The following is a 19,288-nucleotide window of genomic DNA, read 5'->3' on the forward strand; positions in this document are numbered from 1 at the left end:
CCTCAACACAAATGTAAATTCAGTGAAAGTAGGAGCCTTCCATACCATGTTTACTATTGTATTCTTTTTAAAATAAATTTTATTTATTTATTTTTATTTTTGGCTGCGTTGGGTCTTTGTTGCTGTGCATGGGCTTTCTCTGGTTGTGGCGAGCAGGGGATACTCTTTGTTGCGGGGCACGGGCTGCTCATTGCAGTGGCTTCTCTTGTTGCAGACCACGGGCTCTAGGCACACAGGCTTCAATAGTTGTGGCACGTGGGCTCAGTAGTTGTGGCACGTGAGCTCTAGAGCGCAGGCTCAGTAGTTGTGGCGCATGGGCTTAGTTGCTCCGCAGCATGTGGGATCTTCCCGGGCCAGGGCTCGAACCTGTGTCCCATGCATTGGCAGGCGGATTCTTAACCACTGCGACACCAGGGAAGCCCCACTATTGTATTCTTTTTTTTTTTTTTTTTTTTTTTTGCGGTACGCGGGCCTCTCACTGTTGTGGCCTCTCCTGTTGCGGAGCAACAGGCTCCGGACGTGCAGGCTCAGTGGCCATGGCTCACGGGCACAGCCGCTCCGCGGCATCTTCCCAGACCGGGGCACGAACCAGTGTCCCCTGCATTGGCAGGTGGACTCTCAACCACTGCGCCACCAGGGAAGCCCTCCACTATTGTATTCTTAATGTCTAGAAGAGTCCCTAGTCACTGAGACAAAGGAAGTTATTTATCAAACAAATCATTGAACAGTAAACTATATTTCACTTTGTAACATAACATGGCCATTTCTCAATGGTCATTAGAGTAAGTCGTCCACAACATGATTTTTAATGACTCAGTTGCATTCCTGTGGAAATGACATAATTTCAATCCTTGACATTCAGGTTGATTTTCAAAATTTGATTATTACAATCGCTTCTAAGATTTTACAACTCCAATTTCTTCTTCGAGATTAATTCTTAAGAGAAGTGCTAGGGCAAAGCTATTCTTTTAAAAAACTTTTTATGCCAGCCAGTAAAATTTTGACAGTTTATATTTCTAATAGTAGAGTATAAATGCATCAGTTAATTTTCCTGGATCCTTGGCACAATATTTTCGAAATCTTTGCATTATATTAATCTGCATTTCTCTGATTATTAGTGAAATTAAAACATTTAAAAAATGTTTTTGAGACATTTGACACACAACATTTCAGTCTTTGACTTTCTCATCTCACATCTTTGAAGAAAATATAGGAAAAAATATGTCTAGGAAAGAAAGGCATCACTATTTTATATAAAGTTGTGGAAAGGGTGGGGGAGATAAGGAAATATTTATGCCATTGAATAAAAAAAAAATACCAAGGCACTGTTCAGTTTTCTTAGTAACATTCCCATTTTCTTGGGAACTCAACTTCCATTGTACTCTCTTAAATGGTAAGAACTGAAGAATAAAATAAAACTTACTTCCACTGTTTGATATATTGTAAGGGATTAAGGTTGCATCCAGCATCAGTTAAAGCTTTTTTGTATTGCTCCAAATCAGCCTGAAATAAGAAAAGAATCATATGACAAAAACTTTTACTTTCATGAAAGAGACCATTTTGTTTGTTATCATTGGATTAATCAGAAAGTTAGACTAAAGGCATGAGCACCTAAGTAGAGTGGAGTGGTATCTTAAGGGAGTACCCAAATGAGCATGAGATAAAAATCATGTATAATGAAAATTACCTTTGATAGGCTCCCAAATCACCTATAAAGTACAGTATTTTGTCATCCCTCAGTAAGCCCAACACAGTTTTTCCTCCACTGTTGACACAGATTGCTTGTCCTTAGGATAAGCATTAAATGAAAGATCTGGCTTGATCAAGAATATTCCAAAATTGGAAACATGAGGGGAATGACGTTGACTTAGGGGACCTGCAGATTCAGGTTATCCCATCTCATATTCACTGCAGAGGTCCAAATTTATTAACTGAACAGCAGGTGTCCTACACTTTTTAAATAGTTTTCTTTCTTATTCTTTTTTTATTTCCTGATGAGTAAAGTCTAGTTGAATTCAGATATGTCACGGGAGCCTATCATCACAGTGACTCCATTTTAAAAATTTAAAAGAAAGAAAATTTTAAGCTCACCATCAAATCAGAGATGTTCACTACTTTGCATTTTGGGGGCTATTACATCAGTAGTCAAAATTGGCGTCAAGCCACTTAATGACCACTTAAACTTATGAAAAGACATAATTCTTACCAAAAATAAATGAAATAAAATAATGTGGTCAAATTAAGGGAAACTGCATTAAGTTTTAAAATCATATATTCCTAAGAAAATATAAATAGGCTATTAGAATCCCTTAAAGGAACACCCCCATTAATGACAGAGATGTTTCTAGAAAGAAAACTATACAGTAATCCCCTCCCTTCAGCAGTTTTGCTTTCCATGGTTTCAGTTGCTGTGGTCAACTGAGGTCTGAAAATACTAAATGGAAATTCCCAGAAATAAACAATTCATATTGTGTGCCGTTTTGAGTAGTGTGATGAAAACTTGTGCTTTCCTGATCAGTCCTGCCCCAACCATTGACATCATCTGCTCCTGACATCTAACAATTGACACCATCATGGCTTGAGGACACAGGATCATCTGAAGTAGATGATTCTCCTTCAGTCAGAAGGTCAATAGTAGCCTAATGCTACATCACCATGCCTGTGTCATTCACCTCACTTCATCTCATCATGCAGGCATTTTATGAGCTCACATCATCATCATAGGAAGGATGACTACAGTACAATATATTTTGAGAGAGAGAGTCCACATTCACATAACTTTTATTATAGCGTATTTTTATAATTATTCTAATTTATTATTAGTTGTTGTTAATCTCTTACTGTGCCTAATTTATAAATTAAACTTTATCATAGGTATGTATGTATGTATGTATAGAAAAAAACAGTATATATGGTAGTGGGGGGGGAAGTTTGGTACTCTCCATGGTTTCAGGCATCCACTGGGGGTCCTGGAACATATCTCCCTTGGATAAGGGGGGACTACTGAACTTCCTTACTGAATTAAAATAAAAGTCAAGAAATGTATTCTTAGGATAAAGCAGAATTGATCTAAAGCAAATATTGGGTTTACTTTGCTGTTTTAACATGCCAAACAAAAAGAAGGCTTACAATCTACTGACATTAGAAAAATAATTGCTACCAGCAAAGGAAAGGAGTTTACAACAGCCATATCATTCTAGGTGTCATTCCCAAGTTCCTTATGCTAGTTGCTCATCCAGTAAAATTATACGAAGTTAACATTAGAAAGAGTTAACAGGTCTCTAACCCAGCAACAAGACTGATAGCAAAATCACTGTTTTCCTTCACAGTATTACCTCTACATACTTAAAAAAATTTTTTTCCTCAAAAGCAATTGATGGCTTATTAAAGAAAAAGAAAACAACAAAATATCCCACAATCTACTCTTCCAGTGAGAAAAAAATCTAGAAAGGAAGATAGATTTTCCAATCATTCTTAGAAATTTATTCTGATATAAAAAGTAGCTTTTTTACTGCAATACAGTCTCTCAACTTTATTTTTATATGAATCAAATGATAGATGTGAATCTGAAGTTTAATCTTAGGAAATTATTGATACAATATTTATATAACTTTTGGAAATTTAGATATTTTCCTCCAAGTGACTTCTCTATATTCTATAATGGACATTAGTTTTTTTTTTTTTTTTTTTTTTTTAAATTTGTTTGTTTATTTTTGGCTGTGTTGGGTCTTCATTGCTGCACGTGGGCTTTCTCTAGTTGTGGTGAGGGGAGCTACTCTTCATTGCGGTGCGGGCGCTTCTCACTGTGGTGGCTTCTCTTTTTGTGGAGCACAGGCTATAGGTTCACAGGCTTCAGTAGTTGAGGGCTCAGTAGTTGTGGCTCGCGGGCTCTAGAGCATAGGCTCAGTAGTTGTGGCGCACGGGCTTAGTTGCTCTGCGGCACGTGGGATCTTCCTGGGCCAGGAATCAAACCCATATCCCCCTGCACTGGCAGGCGGATTCTTAACCACTATGCCACCAGGGAAGTCCCTCGACATTAGTTTTAAAACAACAGCAAAATATTACCAAACTTTTACTTTAGGTTAAAGCGAAATTCCTTGTAAGGAAAATAAGTATTAGTGGCTATAGCTCAAAGAAATGGAACTTCTAGGATCATCACATCATGAGAAATGATAAGATCAATCTTTCAAAAGGCAGAGCAAACTTGGTTAACTTAGTTTAGAATAGTTATTTTCCAGAAATAAGAATTGTGGTCATGAATTCAGTTCATATTCTAACAACTTAAAAGTGGTGAGATATTTCATGAGTGAATAGTTCTCTTGGTGACAGTAAATACTGCTATAATATTCAGCGGTAAATAGAACTAGCCTTACGAAATTGTTTTTCTTTTAAAGGAAGAAATGAAGTAATTACTTGGTTACAGTGATTTTTACTTCTATTTTCTGAAACAAGCGCATATTCTCCCTTCCTCCCAATAACTGCATACAGAGGACATACCTCAGAAGGTGCTTGCTGTGCACTTATGTAATAGATAAGAAACAGCCTCATTTTATCTTCTGGAGTTCCTGCTACAAAGGGGAAAATAGATAAGGAAAAAAAGACTTTCATAATTCTGGTTGTTATGTATTATAGTCAACACTATAATCTCAAGGCATACATAAATGTGACAAGACAAACTAAGGTTCTTGATTCAAATGATTTAACGTTATAGGCACTAAATTACAACCATGTAAAACACAGATACGGAAAAAGATTAAATACTATGGGATTACAGGGATAAGCTATGGAAGCATCTCTATTCTATCTTCCAAACTGTCTATAGTGTTGTGATTTATGTTTCAGATCTAAACTCAAAAAGGTATAGGTAGGATAATCATACAATTCTAAAATAGTACACTTTTGAGATAAAAAGGGGGATGCTAGTAATAAGTATGTAAGGACAACTGGTATATAAATGGGACTATCCTGGGAAACAAGTTGCATGGTCCCGTTAGGTACTGGGTTATGAAAACCTGCTGGCTAAAATCATCTAACTGAGCCTAAGGTCATACTTTTGAAATTGGAGCCACTAAATATACGTTTCTCCCCTTTCTGAAGGGTCTATGAAGATTTGGAAAAACCATATGTCTATAGTATAATAAACACCATTATATTATGCAGATTATACCTGCCTGAAATTTTAAGACAAAACAAAAGATTTCAGAGAAATTTCTTGCTTGCAGTGCATCCTTTGAGCTACTACTTCTATTATCCAAAGCCCGAGACTGTCCAGAGAATCCTTTTATTTTCCCCTCAGTACTGGGTGTACTTCGATGCAAAGTGATAGGCACTGGTCATGGGTAACTCAGTTTCACTATTCAACAAATACCAATATGTATTCTCACTTCAAAGTGTGTCCCAATACGTAAGAACTCAGAATTGTTATACTTTATTATAGAATAAAAACAAGAATAATTTTTTCAAAACATATTGACTGATAACCCATTGATTTTCTATCTTCAAATTATCCTTACTCCCTAAATATGACAAAGACTGGTAATAAAGATCAATGACAGGTTCTCCAACATTCTCATGCTTACAAATAAATATTGTATTTTAGATATACTGAAGTAGGTTACTGGATTCAGGGTTTTGTTTAAATACTAGGAGAAAGCTGATATTTTTGTTTTAGCAGGTAATTAGCCTCAACGGGTTCAGGCCAAAGCTCCTACCAGCCTCTGTGAGCCGTTTCCCTCATGGATTCTATTTTTAAAATGTTTGCCGTGCTACTGGGATCTGTCCCACTGCCCAGCAGCCAGTACAGGAACTTGGAGGTCATCTAGTCCTTCACCTCTCAGTCTTTGGAATGCTGTTTAGGATCAGATTCATGCACGTACAACTCAGAGGTGAGCCCAGGAATTCATAAACAACTTTATGGGGTTGCTTTCCTGAGCTCCTTCCTTTTGCAATCTCCCTGGTACTTTCCAGTTTCCTTGGCCTTCCCTTTTTAGTGCTCCAGCCAGAAAGCTTTGGCTTTAGGTACACTGCTCCATTGTGTATTTCCTGCAATTATGACGAAGCAGTTAGAAGACAAAAAGAAAAAGAGGAACGGGGCTTGCTGTAGGCTCTTGGAACAATGGCTCCTAAGATACGAGAGACAGGTTCCCCTCCCTCAGAGTTTTAGGGGCCTGTGGGTTCCTGCTGGTGCTTTTAATATCCGCAGCACAGAGCATAGCCTCTTCAAGCTGACGTCTGGGTCCTTTGGACATGTTCCATCATGTTTTAAGTACTTTTCTTGCTTTCTGACCCAAGAAAATGTTTCAGGCTCATTTTGTACTTTCTCTCCCTGGAATCAACCATACTCCAATGAGTCCTAGTGGAAAGTGGGATATATAAGGCTAAAATTTTTACTACTGGGGAACTGTTGCTCCTAGCCCTGCTCAGTTGGCAGAGTTAGGGAATACATATATATGTGTACACACACACACACACACATGCATATCTACATTTATTTCTCTATTTGGCAAGTATTTAACAAAACACCAAGTCTACATCAGCACCTCCAATTCCAATCCAATATTACTAGGGTTCATTGTAGTTTTCTTCATTTCCATAGTTATAACTTCCATTTCTGACAGTGGGAAACCTGGCTCCCTTTTTATTACCCAATATATTTACTTATTTATCCAGTCCCCTGTATGTAACAAATATCTTATCTCTGCCACTGTCCCCCTGCCTGCATGGACGTTATCTCCTCCACTTGGGCTCTGATTCTCTACAATGGACCCAACCACATGCCTGGCTATAATTCTCACCCCACCTGAGCCAATGTTTGGTTTGTCCTATGCAGGGTCACCCCCCTTAATCTGATAGGACTCTTATACCCTTATAACTGCTCCTACATGTGGACACTCCACTCACTTCACTTGGACTTTGACACTTCATGCTGGATTACCAACCCTCCCTTTACCGGATATGTGGATGCCCTTCTCATCCTGCTCAGGTTCTGACATCTTGTTCTGGGCTGAAGTGGTACTACACTGCTACTTTGCATGAATGCCTACCTTGCTCTGCTCTACTTAATGTCTTTAATAATAAATGGTTTGAGAAAGTAAGGGAAAGGAAAAAGAAAGGTTCTCATTGCTTTTTTTAATCAACACACTTAATTGCTTCAACTTTACTCAAAACTTATTGTAAATAACAAGGAATAGCTCGGAAGTGATGAACTTATATGTATCTTTCATATTTTTAATTGTAAAGTACACATATCTTCAAAATGTTATGTTCTCCCCACAAATCTAAATTTTTAAAAGTGTGAGAAATACTATGCCTTCTCAGAAGTTTTTATGAATAGAACCCTTTAATTACAAACAAGTAAAAAAAAATTTTAAACTTACTTTCCAACGTGATATAAAATCTAAAAGTCACACCAAAACTATAACTCAAAAAACACTATTATTTACTCGAAGAGCTTGTATGTAAAATATAAGCTAAAGAGCTTATATGCTTTTTATTCATTTTTCAAAACAGCTGAGATTTGAATTGAAAACTCTTCTGAAATTATTAAGCCTGTAAAGTTTAGAGAATTTTAGTGGCTAAAATCCTGTGAAGATCTTATGATTATTATGATTGAAAACAATGATTAGATTATATTTCCTAAGTACAAATAGTTATATCTTGTTTTAAGAAAATCTAACAAACATATACTTAGATAAATATAAAGGGATTGTCTACAGAGTTTCTCTAAAAGTGAATTCCCAGGGGCCTCAGATGTGAATCCGGGGTGCAGACGCCTGTCAAGCCCAGGCGGAATCCCTGGCATGCTGGGCGGTGCGGGTGGTGCAGATGGCCCGGCTCTGACCCCGAGGACACTAGGTCACCCTGTGCACCTCAGGCCACCGCCCTGTCCCTCCGGCAGCTCCAGGTCCCCATGGCCACACCAGCCAGGCGGTTCCAGGGATGTGGATGTCCGTGTCTTTGGGGGACCATTACTCTTTGCCTGCCACATGCCGTGTGGCTGACAGGGTCTTGGTGCTCTGGTGGGGTGTCAGGCCTGTGCCTCTGAGGTGGGAGAGCTGAGTTCAGGACACTGGTCCACCAGAGACCTCTCAGCTCCACGTAATATCAAACGGCGAAAGCTCTCCCAGAGATCTCTATCTCAACGCAAAGACCCAGCTCCACTCAACGACCAGCAAGCTACAGTGCTGGGCACCCTGTGCCAAACAACTAGCAAGACAGGAACACAACCCCACCCATTAGCAGAGAGGCTGCCTAAAATCATAATAAGGTCACAGACACCCCAAAACACATCACCGGACATGGTCCTGCTGACTAGAAAGACAAGATCCAGCTTCATCCACCAGAACACAGGCACTAGTCCTCTCCACCAGGAAGGCTACACAATGCACTGAACCAACTTTAGACACTGGGGGCAGACACCAAAAACAACGGGAACTACGAACCTACAGCCTGCGAAAAGGAGACCCCAAACACAGTAAGTTAAGCAAAATGAGAAGACAGAGAAACACACAGCAGATGAAGGAGCAAGGTAAAAACCCACCACACCAAACAAATGAAGAGGAAATAGGCAGTCTACATGAAAAAGAATTCAGAATAATGACTGTAAAGATGATCCAAAATCTCAGAAATAGAATGGAGAAATTACAAGAAACGTTTAACAAGGACCTGGAAAAACTAAAGCACAAACAAACAATGATGAACAACACAACAAATACAATTAAAAATTCTCTAGAAGGAATCAATAGCAGAATAACTGAGGCAGAAGAACGGATAAGTGACCTGGAAGACAAAATAGTGGAAATAACTACTGCAAAGCAGAAAAAAGAAAAAAGAATGAAAAGAATTGAGGACACTCTCAGAGACCTCTGGGACAATATTAAATGCACCAACATTCGAATTATAGGGGTCCCAGAAGAAGAAAAGAAAAGCAAAGGGACTGAGACAATATTTGAAGAGATTATAGCTGAAAACTTCCCTAATATGGGAAAGTAAATAGTCAATGAAGTCCAGGAAGCACAGAGAGTCCGATACAGGATAAATCCAAGGAGAAACAGGCTAAGGCACATATTAGTCAAACTATCAAAAATTAAGTACAAAGAAAAATATTAAGCAGCAAGGGAAAAGTAACAAATAACATACAAGGGAATCCCCATAAGGTTAACAGCTGAACTTTCAGCAGAAACTCTGCAAGCCAGAAGGGAGTGGCAGGACATATTTAAAGCGAAGAATGGGAAAAATCTACAACCAAGATTACTCTACCAAGCAAGGATCTCATTCATATGCGACGGAGAAATTAAAACCTTTACAGACAAGCAAAAGATAAGAGAATTCTGCACCACCAAACCAGCTGTACAACAAATGCTAAAGGAACTTCTCTAGGCAGGAAACATAAGGGAAGGAAAAGACCTACAAAAACAAACCCAAAACAATTAAGAAAATGGTAATAGGAACATAAATATTGATAACTACCTTAAATGTAAATAGATTAAATGCTCCAACCAAAAGATACAACTGGCAGAACGGATACAAAAACAAGACCCGTATATATGCTGTCTACAAGTGACCCACTTCAGACCTAGGGACACATACAGACTGAAAGTGAGGGGATGGAAAAAGATATTCCATGCAAATGGAAATCAAAAGAAAGCTGGAGTAGCAATTCTCATATCAGACAAAATAGACTATAAAATAAAGACTAGACTATTAGAAGAGACAAAGAAGGACACTATATAATGATCAAGGGATCAATCCAAGAAGAAGATATAAGAATTGGAAATATTTATGCACCCAACATAGGAGAACCTCAATACATAAGGCAAATGCTAATAACCATAAAAGGGGAAATCAACAGTAACACAATCACAGTAGGGGACTTTAACACCCCACTTCCCCACTTTCTCCAATGGACAGATCATCCAAAATGAAAATAAATAAGGAAACACAAGCTTTAAATGATACATTAAACAAAATGGACTTCATTGATATTTATAGGACATTCCATCCAAAAAAACAACACAATACACTTTCTTCTCAAGTGCTCATGGAACATTCTCCAGGAGAGATCATATCTTGGGTCACAAATCAAGGCTTGGTAAATTTAAGAAAACTGAAATTGTCTCAAGTATCTTTTCCGACCACAATGCTATGAGACTAGATATCAATTACAGGAAAAAAACTGTAAAAAACATAAACACACCAGGCTAAACAATACATTAGTAAATAACCAAGAGATCACCGAAGAAATCAAAGACGAAATCAAAAAATACCTAGAAACAAATGACAATGAAAACACAATGATCCAAAATCTATGGGATGCAGCAAAAGCAGTTCTAAGAGGGAAGTTTTTAGCAATACAATCCTACCTCAAGAAACAAGAAACATCTCGAATAAACAACCTAACCTTACACCTAAAGCAATTAGAGAAAGAAGAACAAAAACCCCCCAAAGTTAGCAGAAGGAAAGAAATCATAAAGATGAGATCAGAAATAAATGAAAAAGAAATGAAGGAAATGATAGCAAAGATCAATAAAACTAAAAGCTGGTTCTTTGAGAAAATAAAGTTGACAAACCATTAGCCAGACTCATCAAGAAAAAAAGGGAGAGGACTCAAATCAGTACAGTTAGAAATGAAAAAGGAGAGGTAACAACTGACATTGCAGAAATACAAAGGATCACAAGAGATTACTACAAGCAACTCTATGCCAATAAAATGAACAATGTGGAAAAATGGACAAATTCTTAGAAAAGCACAACCTTCCAAGACTGAACCAGGAAGAAGTAGAAAATGTAAACAGACCAATCACAAGCACTGAAATTGAGACTGTGATTAAATATCTTCCAAAAAACAAAAGCCCAGGACCAGATGGATTCACAGGCAAATTCTATCAAACATTTAGAGAAGAGCTAACACCTATCCTTCTCAAACTCTTCCAAAATATAGCAGAGGGAGGAACACTCCCAAACTCACTCTACAAGGTCACCATAACGCTGATACCAAAACCAGACAAAGATGTCACAAAGAAAGAAAACTACAGGCCAATATCACTGATGAACATAGATGCAAAAATCCTCAACAAAATACTAGCAAACAGAATCCAACACCACATTAACAGGATCATATACCATGATCAAGTGGGGTTTATCCCAGGAATGCAAGGATTCTTCAATATACACAAATCAATCAATGTGATATACCATAATAACAAATTGAAGAATAAAAACCACATGATCATCTCAATAGATGCAGAAAAAGCTTTCAACAAAATTCAACACCCATTTATGATAAAAACCCTCCAGGTAGTAGGCATAGAGGGAAATTACCTCAACATAATAAAGGCCATATATGACAAACGGACAGCCAACATCGCTCACAATGATGAAAAATTGAAACCATTTCCTCTAAGATCAGGAACAAAACAAGGTTGTCCACTCTCACCACTATTATTCAACATAGTTTTGGAAGTTTTAGCCACGGCAATCAGAGAAGAAAAGGAAATAAAAGGAATCCAAATTGGAAAAGAAGAAGTAAAGCTGTCACTGTTTACAGATGACATGATACTATACATAGAGAATCCTAAAGATGCTACCAAAAAACTACTAGAGGTCACCAATGAATTTGGTAAAGTAGCAGGATACAAAATTAATGCACAGAAATCTCTTGCATTCCTACACACTAGTGATGAAAAATCTGAAAGAGAAATTAAGGAAACACTCTCATTTACCATTGCAACAAAAAGAATAAAACACCCAGGAATAAACCTACTTAAGGAGACAAAAGACCTGTATGCAGAAAACTATGAGACACTGATGAAAGAAATTAAAGATGATACAAACAGAGAGAAAGATATACCATGTTCTTGGATTGGAAGAATCAACATTGTGAAAATGAGTGTACTACCCACAGCAATCTACAGATTCAATGCAATCCCTATTAAACTACCAATGGCATTTTTCACAGAACTACAACAAAAAGTTGCACAATTTGTTTGGAAACGCAAAAGACCCTGAATAGCCAAAGCAATCTTGAGAAAGAAAAACAGAGCTGGAGGAATCAGGCTCCCAGACTTCAGACTACAATACAAAGGTACAGTAATCAAGACAATATGGTACTGGCACAAAAACAGAAATACAGATCAACAGAACAGGATAGAAAGCACAGAGATAAACCCACGCTCCTATGGTCACCTTCTTTGTTTCTTTTTTTTTTTTTGCAGTACGCGGGCCTCTCACTGTTGTGGCCTCTCCCGTTGCGGACCACAGGCTCCAGACGCACAGGCTCAGCAGCCATGGCTCATGGGCCTAGCCACTCCATGGCATGTGGGATCTTCCCAGACCGGGGCACGAACCCGTGTCCCCTGCATCGGCAGGCGGACTCTCAACCACTGTGCCATCAGGGAAGCCCTGGTCACCTTATTTTTGATAAAGGAGGCAAGAATATACAATGGAGAAAAGACAGCATCTTCATAAAGTGGTGCTGGGAAACCTGGACAGCTACATGTAAAAAAATGAAGTTAGAGCACTCCCGAACACCATACACAAAAATAAACTTAAAACGGATTAAAACCCTAAATGTAAGACCAGATACTATAAAACTCCTAGAGAAAAAAACATAGGCAGAACACTCTATGAGATAAATCACAGCAAGATCTTTTTAGACCCACCTCCTAGAGGAATGGAAATAAAAACAAAACAAAAAAAAACCAAATGGGACCTAATGAACCTTAAAACCTTTTGCACAGCACAGGAAACCATAAACAAGACCAAAAGACAACCCTCAGAATGGGAGAAAATATTTGCAATTGAAGCAACTGACAAAGGATTAATCTCCAAAATTTACAAGCAGGTCAATATCAAAAACACAAACAACCCAATCCAAAAATGGGCAGAAGATCTACATAGACATTTCTCCAAACAAGATATACAGATTGCCAACAAACACATGAAAGGCTGCTTAACACTACTAATCATTAGAGAAATGAAAGTCAAAACTACAATGAGGTATCACCTCACACCAGTCAGAATGGCCATGATCAAAAAATCTACAAACAATAAATGCTGGAGAGGGTGTGGAAAAAAGGGAACCCTCTTGCACTGTTGGTGGGAATGTAAATTGATACAGCCACTATGGAGAACAGTATGGTGGTTCCTTAAAAAACTAAAAACAGAACTACTATACGACCCAGCAATCCCACTACTGGACACATACCCTGGGAAAACCATAATTCAAAAAGAGTCATGGACAAGCCTCTTATATATCCTCATCCACCAGAGGGCAGACAGCAGAAGTAAGAAGAACTACAATCCTGCAGCCTGTGGAACAAAAACCACATTCACAGAAAGATAGGCAAGATGAAAAGGCAGAGGGCTATGTACCAGATGAAGGAACAAGATCAAACACCAGAAAAACAACTAAATGAAATGGAGATAGGCAATCTTCCAGAAAAAGAATTCAGAATAATGACAGTGAAGATGATCCAGGACCTCAGAAAAAGAATGGAGGCAAAGATCGAGAAGATGCAAGAAATCATCCAAGAAACAAAAGCCAGACGGCTTCACAGGTGAATTCTATCAAATATTTAGAGAAGAGCTAACACCCATCCTTCTCACACTCTTCCAAAAAATTGCAGAGGAAGGAACTCCCAAACTCATTCTACAAGGCCACCATCACCCTGATACCAAAACCAGACAAAGATACTACAAAAAAAGAAAATTACAGACCAATATCACTGATGAATATAGATGCAAAAATCCTCAACAAAATACTAGCAAACAGAATCCAACAACACATTAAAAGGATCATACACCATGATCAAGTGGGATTTATCCCAGGGATGCAAAGATTCTTCAATATACGCAAATCATCAATGTGATACACCATATTAACAAATTGAGGAAGAAAAACCATATGATCATCTCAATAGATGTAGAAAAAGCTTTTGACAAAATTCAACACCCATTTATGATAAAAACTCTCCAGAAAGTGGGCATAGAGGGAAACTACCTCAACATAATAAAGGCCATATATGAAAAAAAAAAAAAAAAGTCATGTACCACCATGTTCATTGCAGCTCTACTTACAATAGCCAGGACGTGGAAGCAACCTAAGTGTCCATCAACAGATGAATGGATAAAGAAGATGTGGCACATATACACAATGGAATATTAGCCATAAAAAGAAATGAAACTGAGTTATCTGTAGTGAGGTGGAGGGACCTAGAGACTGTCATACAGAGTGAAGTAAGTCAGAAAGAGAAAAATAAATACTGTATGCTAACACATATATATGGAATCTAAAAAAAAAAAAAACGTTCTGAAGAACCTAGAGGCAGGACAGGAATAAAGACGCAGACGTAGAGAATGGACTTGAGGACACGGGGTGGGGGAAGGGTAAGCTGGGAGAAAGTGAGAGAGTGGCATGGACTTATGTATACTAACCAATGTAAAGTAGATAGTTATTGGGAAGCAGCCGCATAGCACAGGGAGATCAGCTCGGTGCTTTGTGACCACCTAGAGGGGTGGGATAGGGAAGGTGGGAGGGAGACGCAAGGGGGAGGAGATATGGGGATATATGTATATGTACAGCTGATTCATTTTGTTATAAAGCAGAAACTAACACACCATTGTAAAGCAATTATACTCCAATAAAGGTGTTTAAAAAAAAGTGAATTCTCTAAATATTTAAAACAAAATTCAGTTTTAGATACATCGTTTTAGGAAACTCTTTAGGGTGAAACCAAAGTAATTAGAAACTGCATCACTTAGAGATGCTGGCTTTGAATATTTTACCTTCAAGTCTTCCTGGAGCCAGCAGAAATTGAGCTTCAAATGTATCACTTTAAACAATGAATATAAAAAGTGCTTAAATACCTCCCTCTCCCCAAAAAAGCACTTACATACCATCAAAGAAAAGTTCAATAAAATAAAATGTAAATGATTTTTCTACCTTAGTAACTGCTATGCTACAAATTTCTCAACAGGAAATAGCTCATTTAATTATCTCATTAATAGCAAAGATTGTGAGAAAAACAATGATTCTATTCAGATTTTACTCAAATTGAAAATGCTGGATTCATCAGAAGTAAAACTTACATTAACCTCAAATTCATGGTACATACCATCAGGGTCTGATATTATATCTAGAAGCGATTTATCCAGAGTAGTTTTGCTCATTATTTTTTCTTCATATTCAAAATATACATCCAATTTTCTTGCCTGTTTCAAAATAAGTGTCTGATTAGAATACATCAAGTAATAAAAACATACTAAAGGACCCTCAGCTTACAAGTTTCTATGATCAATTTGAAAAACAAATGTTCATTTCCTAGTAGAATTTAAAGTTTCTTACTTTTGACATTGTTAATATAAAAAAAAGATAGATTGACTATTATATTTATCATATTTTACTTATAAATTCAGAACTAACTCTGCATGTCATATATTAGCAAAGACAAAAAAACACACAAATCTCAATTATTGTATTAATTAGTAACTAGCATACAAATAACACTGTATTCCATGCAAATTAATATCAAGTGGTCGTGTTACGTTTACTTTTTTAGTGAGTAAATTCAGATATTTTCATCTTAACCAGAAAGTTACCCTAATTATTTTCAATGGTTTTTAAATAAAATATTTTCCTACTTAATACTTTGAAGTTTAGATAATGGAAAAGTAGTCAAACTTAGTTTTTCTGTATGGCAGCTTTTCTAATTTAAAATTCATTGATTAAAATTATCCAAATGAAATTAACATGTTAGGATAATCCGAGGTAAATAAAAATTACCGAGTATCTATTAAATTATGCTTCAAATAAGACAAGAGAGAAAAGAACATGCTTTACTACTGAAGGTATTACCAATCTAAGTAGAAACCATTCATGAAATAAATGAGAATACTTATGAGATACCAACAAAGAACCAAAATGTAAATATAGAATATAAATAAATATATTAAGTTCAGATGACAGAATGAAATAATTAACCAATTGTGGAGAAGGAAGCGATGAGTTCTGAATTGTTTTGAAAGTGGTTTGGGGACATGGATAGACAGAGTTCATTTCAGTTAAAGGGATCATACCAAGGCATAATCAGAGTGGACAGATCTGAGTGGCAGACTCAGGAGTGATTTCATATATGAGGCAACAGGCAATCAACCAGAGTCCCTCAATCCCACTCCCCTGCAGTGGCACACAAGGCCAGAGCTTTAAACAGATGAAATATTCCGTTTGAAAATCCAAACAACATGAAAAGGTAAATACATTGAGACCTGTCTTCACTCCTGTCCTTTTCCACCCAATTTCCACCTGCTTCTTTGGATATTCTTTATTTCTCCTATAGTTTTTCACTTTCTCTATGCAAATAGTATCTATACCCTAAGATCCCTCTGCTTTCTGCCACAAAAGGTAATATACTATACTCTTCTGTCCCTTGTTTTCACTCGATATAACCAGTACATGGAGAACTTCCTTATTAGTGAAGTCTAGATAAGAGTTAATAAACTCTGTCAGAGTTTTCCTTTTTATAAATGGCTCTTCATACTCTTCAGATTCCCTGATACAGGAACCATTTTAACTACTGTATAAAGCTACTTTGAATAACGAAGTAGATGAGAGGTAAAGTCCTAGGAATGGGAAAATGTAATATCAAAAATGAACAAAAGAAATAGAAAGGAGATCCTAAGAAAGAGAAAATGGTGGTGACTGTGTGAATGGAAAGGAAGAGACAGATACTTAATAATTAACATGAGAATGTATATGGGAAGGAAGCTAGTGAAAAAAGTCAAAGATAACTCCTGGGGAACTAGGATAATAGTAGTAGGAACTATGTTAACATAAATATTAGATTGGGAAAGGCTAATTATCTGTAGAGTAAAGCTAGGAATGGAAGGGGGAAGGTGATAAAATAAGGTGTTAGGCTGACTTTTGGGCCCTCACAATCTGCTCCAGCCAACTTTTCTGTTTCATCACTATTCACTAGGTTCAGTTCCCTCTAGTCACATCAATTAACTCACTGACTTTCATTAAACGTAATGTATGCTTTTAATCCTCAAGGATTAGGCTTGGGTTATATACTCTTAGCTTTTTTAGAATGTATTTCTCCTCCATTACCTGCCCAGTGAATTCTACTCATTTTTCAAGGTCCAGCCTCTTTGCAGCGTCTCTGTAACTCTTCAGTCTCTGTTCTTTCCCTTTCCTGCCCCTCCCCCAATCTTCTTCACTGGGAGAATTTATTAATCCCTTAAGTGTGTACTGACAGCACTCTGTACACTTCTCCATAATAATAGTCACACCACATTACTGTCTTTGGTTTACCTGTTACTCTTCTAAAACTGTGAACTCCTTAAAGTGTGTCTAATTAATTGTTTAACCCTAGGAGTCTAACACAGCACCTGGCTCATAACAAGTACTTGATAAAATATTTGTTGAATGTCTAAGCTAAGATCAGGATATACAGATCAAGTACTCATCTTTAAAAGTTATAAAAGTAGATAAATGAACTTCTAGAAGTGAAAACTGTAAAGAATCAAGTCTTTATAGTGACTTAATATATAAAATTAAGTAGGCTAAATGCCATAATGGAATCTAATGTCTGTACCTACATAAATCAATGAAGAAACATGGTTCACTGACTTATGGAGGTACAGACATTAGATTCATTTTGCTCTTCTTGATGTGTTAACTTACCCCTAGTTTAACTTCTAATTAACAATGGAAACAATTCAAAAACAAGTTAATTCGACTGCTAATGGGTAGAGTTTCTTTTGAAGGTGATGATAATGTTCTAAAATTGCATTGTGATTATGGCTGCATAACTCTGTGAATATACTAAAAACCACTAAATTGTACACTTTAAATAGGTGAATTGTATGGTATGTGAATTATATCTCAATAAAGGAGTTAAAGAAAAACAACATAGCATTTCAATATACTGATTGGAAGGGAGCCTCATGTGGGAGAGAAAGGAGTGGAGATTTTCTAACCTACATGAAAGAACTAGTATCTGTTCAGTATCTATTATGTGCAACGCACTTTACTTACAGCTGTGGCTTTCAAACATTTTTTTTTTTTTTTTTTTTTTTGCGGTATGCGGGCCTCTCACTGTTGTGGCCTCTCCCGTCGTGGAGCACAGGCTCTGGACGCACAGGCTCAGCGGCCATGGCTCACGGGCCTAGTCTCTCCGCGGCATGTGGGATCTTCCCGGACCAGGGCACGAACCCGTGTCCCCTGCATCGGCAGGCAGACTCTCAACCACTGTGCCACCAGGGAAGCCCTCAAATGTTTTTAAACAGAGAACCTCAGGACCCTCTTTCTCAAACCAAATCTTCTGTAGAACCCTAAACATAAAGATACAAGTGACCCATTAAATGTCTCTATTGAGCTCTAGGGTACCAGAGAACAGTGTTTAAAAACTACAAACTTAGACTATCTCATTTAATTCTCCAGATAACACTATGAGCTAGGAATTATTAGTTCCGTTTTAAAGATGAAGAAACAGACACAAAGAAACATAAATTTATTCAAGGTTACCAGAGTAGAAGTAGTAGAGAGTTGAGATTCAAATCCAGGTCAGACTCCAATGTACACCACAGATAAAGAGTAGGGAAAATTACATTTTCCTCAAGAACAACTTATTGCTTCCTTTGTATATGCTTTATGGAAGAAAGTATATGTGTCAATTAGTATATATTTGGGGTTTTTTGGTAATACACATAATTTACATATATGTGGTAAAAGGTTACTTTGTCCAGAGACATAATATCTATAGGTCGGTCCTTTTTCACTTTCTTGAAATAAGGGAAAATACTAAGAGAAACAACTTCTGTCCCAAAGATCCATTATTCTTCTACAATATGGATTCAAAGGAGGACAAAAATTGGATAACAAGAGTTACATGGAAAATAGACAAATTAAAAATATAAAACAAAATAACAAGGTCAAGATAATAAACAGATTTTTGGTAGCTTCAATAAATATCAAGAATAAATTATCAAGAAGGGAATATTACAGAAAAATAAAGGACTATATATGGAATACAAATTATATCTAGTGAATATAAACTCTGAGAGCTATGAATTTCCTAAAAATCCCTTTAGAAGAGCTAAGAGAAGAATCTGATTTAAAAAAAAAAAATTCTAGTGTTTTTCTCCCAATTTCAGAGTTATCAGTGGACAATCAGCATGTTTTTCACTTCTCAGTGCACTGTGTCAACATTCACATCAAATTAACCACACATATATGCATTTTATATATATTATCCAACTAAATGTACTGAATTGTCATTTACCTGTAACT

At 37.1% G+C, this 19,288-nt stretch overlaps 1 protein-coding gene across 2 annotated transcripts in view; it reads right to left on the bottom strand.

The window, feature by feature from the left end:
* SCFD1 (sec1 family domain containing 1) overlaps positions 1-19,288 on the bottom strand; it is a 134,221-nt gene that overhangs the window by 38,410 nt on the left and 76,523 nt on the right. Inside the window, exons 15-17 of one of the 2 annotated variants that reach the window (XM_079912934.1) lie at positions 15,114-15,210; positions 4,498-4,568; positions 1,424-1,503 (exon numbers count right to left, since the gene is read on the bottom strand). In XM_079912934.1, coding sequence (XP_079769060.1) covers positions 1,424-1,503; positions 4,498-4,568; positions 15,114-15,210 — 248 coding nt within the window. Of the gene's footprint in view, positions 1-1,423; positions 1,504-4,497; positions 4,569-15,113; positions 15,211-19,288 lie in introns of those variants that run through there. The other variant, XR_013827085.1, reaches the window with a different exon arrangement.

This window comes from Stenella coeruleoalba (assembly GCF_951394435.1).
Source record: "Stenella coeruleoalba genome assembly, chromosome: 2".
NCBI classification, from domain to species: domain Eukaryota; kingdom Metazoa; phylum Chordata; class Mammalia; order Artiodactyla; family Delphinidae; genus Stenella; species Stenella coeruleoalba.